The following is a 3,559-nucleotide window of genomic DNA, read 5'->3' on the forward strand; positions in this document are numbered from 1 at the left end:
CCCCTCTTCATATTACTTTAATTTATGGTATGAGTGGTGGTGTACATATGTTGTGTTTTTTTTCTTCCTCCTTGCCTTTGAATACCATGTGATGTGATCTTTTACTGCAACCTAATTTCCCTATGGGGACAATACACATGAACTAACTAACTAACTAACTAAACTCTTTTGTATGCAGACTAAATTATAAATACATCATGACAATTAAGTTGAAAGTTAAAACATTCACCAACATTTAAAATTTACAGATTCAATTCTGAAATGAAACAATTTGTTCATAGTAGAAATTGTGTTTGAAGAAAACACCAGTTCTATACAGACTGTTAGGATTTATGTATTTTGCTTTGTTTTATGTTCTATTCTTATCTGGTGTTATGGTTTTCTGTCTTGTCTTGGATATGTTCTGGATGTTCTGGTTTTCTGTCTTGTCTTGTCTAGTTTTACTTCCTGTGTTTTCCCACCCCCGTGATTGCCTGATGTTGTTCACCTGTTTCCCAGGCCTTGTGTCCCCTGCCTACCCTGTGTATTTAGTCTTTGTCTTCCCCTTGTCTCTTGTCAGGTCTTTGTGTTTGGTTTGTCTGTTCCTGTCGGCTGGTCAGCGTTTGGACTCTTCCCTGCAATCTTTATTTCTCTGTGAGTTTTCCCCTGTCTATGTGCTCCTGTTTTTGTGTTCTTGTTTTTGGTTTTCCTTTTCTCTTGGACTTTTTGGATTTTTTATTTTTTTTTAAACTTTGTTTCAGCATTTTTGAATCCCTTTTTGTGCTTCCCTTTTTTTGCGTATAAATCCTCTGATAAACTCTCTCCTGCCATCCTGCCTGCCTAATCTCTGCCTTTGGGTCCTCAATTCCCTGGAGCTTGACACAGACTGCACATTTAAAAGTTAGGACATGTTTGTACTATAGCTACATATTACAAAACCTTCACTGTGGCTTCAGTTTATGACATATTTCAAAACTTTTACAACATTTAATCTCCAGAATCAAATCAAACAATCATTGTTGGCAGTATATGTATAAAACTTTAAGGAGTTTTTGGAGTTAATTGGTTATGCACATTTTGAATGAATGATTTTTAAAACTGTAGATTGATGGACTTTGTAATGGCAAAGTACAAAAAATTATAAGCGGCTTCTGGAACATAACAATACATTGTGTACTTTTTAATATATTGATTTATACATGTATTGGAAGAACAAAAATCCACGAGATTGCAAGATGATTAATACAACGTGGGCCATTTCCTAATGGCAACTTAAAGCTGCACTGAACAATTGGTCAAATCACCATATAGAATGCAAAGGCAGTCACGTAGTAGTGGTTAAAAACCCAGAGAATTTCCAGACAACTCTGCCATTCCCTTCCTCAGCTCTACAAAGTGTTTTAGCATCTTTCTTCTTATTGTTTTGGTTTTATGACCCTCACACTTATTGTTTGGTTCACTCTCACTACTCTTATCAACTTGTTTACAGCAGTTATAAAAACACTATATTCCTGCCAAGACAGCCAAAGTTAGCAACTAGCAATTAATATAAGCAAATATTTGATTAACATGTTTGCCAAAACCATTTGACAAGGTGATAGTACAGACTGTTGTACTTATAGCTAGTTTTGCTGCCCCCAAGTGGACATAAAATCCTGTTGATGCAGCTTTAATGCAAATAGAAGTTGCATTGTTAGCCCAAGTGCCAAAATCATTTAACCATAAATTTAAAGGGGAATGGGGCCCTGCAGGGATTGTAATAATGTACATGTCCTTCCTTGCAAGGATTACCTTTTTATATAATTCTAAGTAGATTGTGCCAGGAAACTGAAAAATACATAGGGGAAAAACTGAAAACATTAATAGGAACATCCTCTACAGAACAGTTTGACTGACCTCAGAACTGTATCCATTCCACAAAATCTTTGTCTTCTCAATAAACAGTTTGGCTCCTCTCTTAATGTGCATGTTGTAGTATCCGACCTCCTCGAACACCACAGAGCCATGCTCAGCAGACCTGTGCCAGTTTATAATGGTGTAGTTTGCTGCCATGTCTGCGTTCTCATCAAAGTGCATCTTTTCCCCCATACTGTTGGTGTAGTTCAAATGTCTGAGCTGCTTCAGTACCTGCGACACAAACATACATATGGGTCAAACTAGCAAATGATTAGGCATTTCATTGCTTTCCTTTGGGGTAAATGTGCAACATTTTACCTGCCATGCTTCCATTTTCTTTATATCTGCACAGGAATTGTTGGCAAAGAGTCCATGTCCAGGTGTGCAAGTGATGATGTCCTGCAGGGCCTGTGCAATAGAATAAACTGCAACATACACATTATAGGAGATACGAAGGTGTGTATAGTCCAGGTACGGAGTCTCAACACTCGTGATGTCTTCCTCACCAGTACACAAAGGCCTGAAACTAGTGCTGCCATTCTCACTTTCTCGCTGTCTCGGACTGTCTTCCAGATAACAGTTGAAGGTTTCTTCCCAAAACTCCCTGACAAATTCGTTATGACTGTCTCTCTTTGGTTGGACCTTTTGTAGGAACTCTCTAAAGCCAGATACACGTCCTGCCTTCAAAGCAACGCCAATTGTACCTGCCACAACATCAAGATATTCTGGTTTAGCAATAAGAGAAGAGCTAGCCCACGCTTCACTGGCTAACCAGATACGATCTGTGATGTTTCTCCTCACCATCTCTTTGATTAAAGGCTCAATATCTGGACCGCTGGCAAATACAACAATGACTTTTGCTGTTGAGTTCTCAATCCTGTCAGCCAGCGCTTGGATTTCATGATCCTCAAAGTACTGAGAAATAAGCTCATTAAGGTGAATGCAGATGTCTCGCTCCTCCATCTCCTTTTCAAACTTTTCGATTCCTGGGCGACCATAGTCGTCATCTGAGGCCACAGCAATGACCCAGTTCCACTCAAAGTACTCAATGATGTCTGCCATGGCTGTGGCCTGGTACTCATCGGTTGGAATGGTTCTCATGAAGGACTTGTACTGTTTCTTGTTGCTCAGTAGGCGACTAGAAGAGGCATAGCTGATCTGAAACGGTAAAGATTGAAGGTAATCTATCAGGTTTTTATTGTTTCTTGCATTATTAATCTTTATTTAATATAACATTTTTTTCTTCATTTTGTTGATAAAACACGTCATCCAGGTGGCATTACATTACAGGTTTCCTGTAAAATGGGTTATCCACTGCCAATTAATTTTAGGTACACATCATTTTTAGGATACAGGGTTGCCATGTGACATTTGCTCAAGTGTTGATGTGGCACCGATACTGTTCAGTTACTTACCTGAGGAATATAAAAAAGACCCAGTAGGTTTGCAACTGCTGTGGAGACTGCTGATCCAGCTGCTCCTACGACTGCAATTGTTGCTGGAATGTGATCAGTGCAATTACAAAATTCATCTAAATTCAGGGAGTCAATCTTATTTTGGGCGACAAAACTAAGCGTAGCCTCCAGGGCTTTTGACACTGCGTTGCATGTGTCAAAGATCCTGTAGCCAAGGGTGATGTTGGGCAGGAAAGTACTGCTGTTGTTTATCTCATCAATCGCAAAAA

The 3,559-nt window shown here is 39.1% G+C and overlaps 1 protein-coding gene across 1 annotated transcript in view; it reads right to left on the bottom strand.

Moving 5' to 3' along the window:
* The window catches only part of casr (calcium-sensing receptor), a 5,924-nt gene that overhangs the window by 1,924 nt on the left and 441 nt on the right, over positions 1-3,559 (bottom strand). The window contains exons 2-4 of the mRNA XM_032532891.1: positions 3,291-3,559; positions 2,194-3,033; positions 1,876-2,106 (exon numbers count right to left, since the gene is read on the bottom strand). The exon at positions 3,291-3,559 is cut by the window's right edge and continues 38 nt beyond it. Coding sequence (XP_032388782.1) covers positions 1,876-2,106; positions 2,194-3,033; positions 3,291-3,559 — 1,340 coding nt within the window. The remainder of the gene's footprint in view (positions 1-1,875; positions 2,107-2,193; positions 3,034-3,290) is intronic.

Source organism: Etheostoma spectabile, chromosome 13, assembly GCF_008692095.1.
Source record: "Etheostoma spectabile isolate EspeVRDwgs_2016 chromosome 13, UIUC_Espe_1.0, whole genome shotgun sequence".
Lineage (NCBI taxonomy): Eukaryota > Metazoa > Chordata > Actinopteri > Perciformes > Percidae > Etheostoma > Etheostoma spectabile.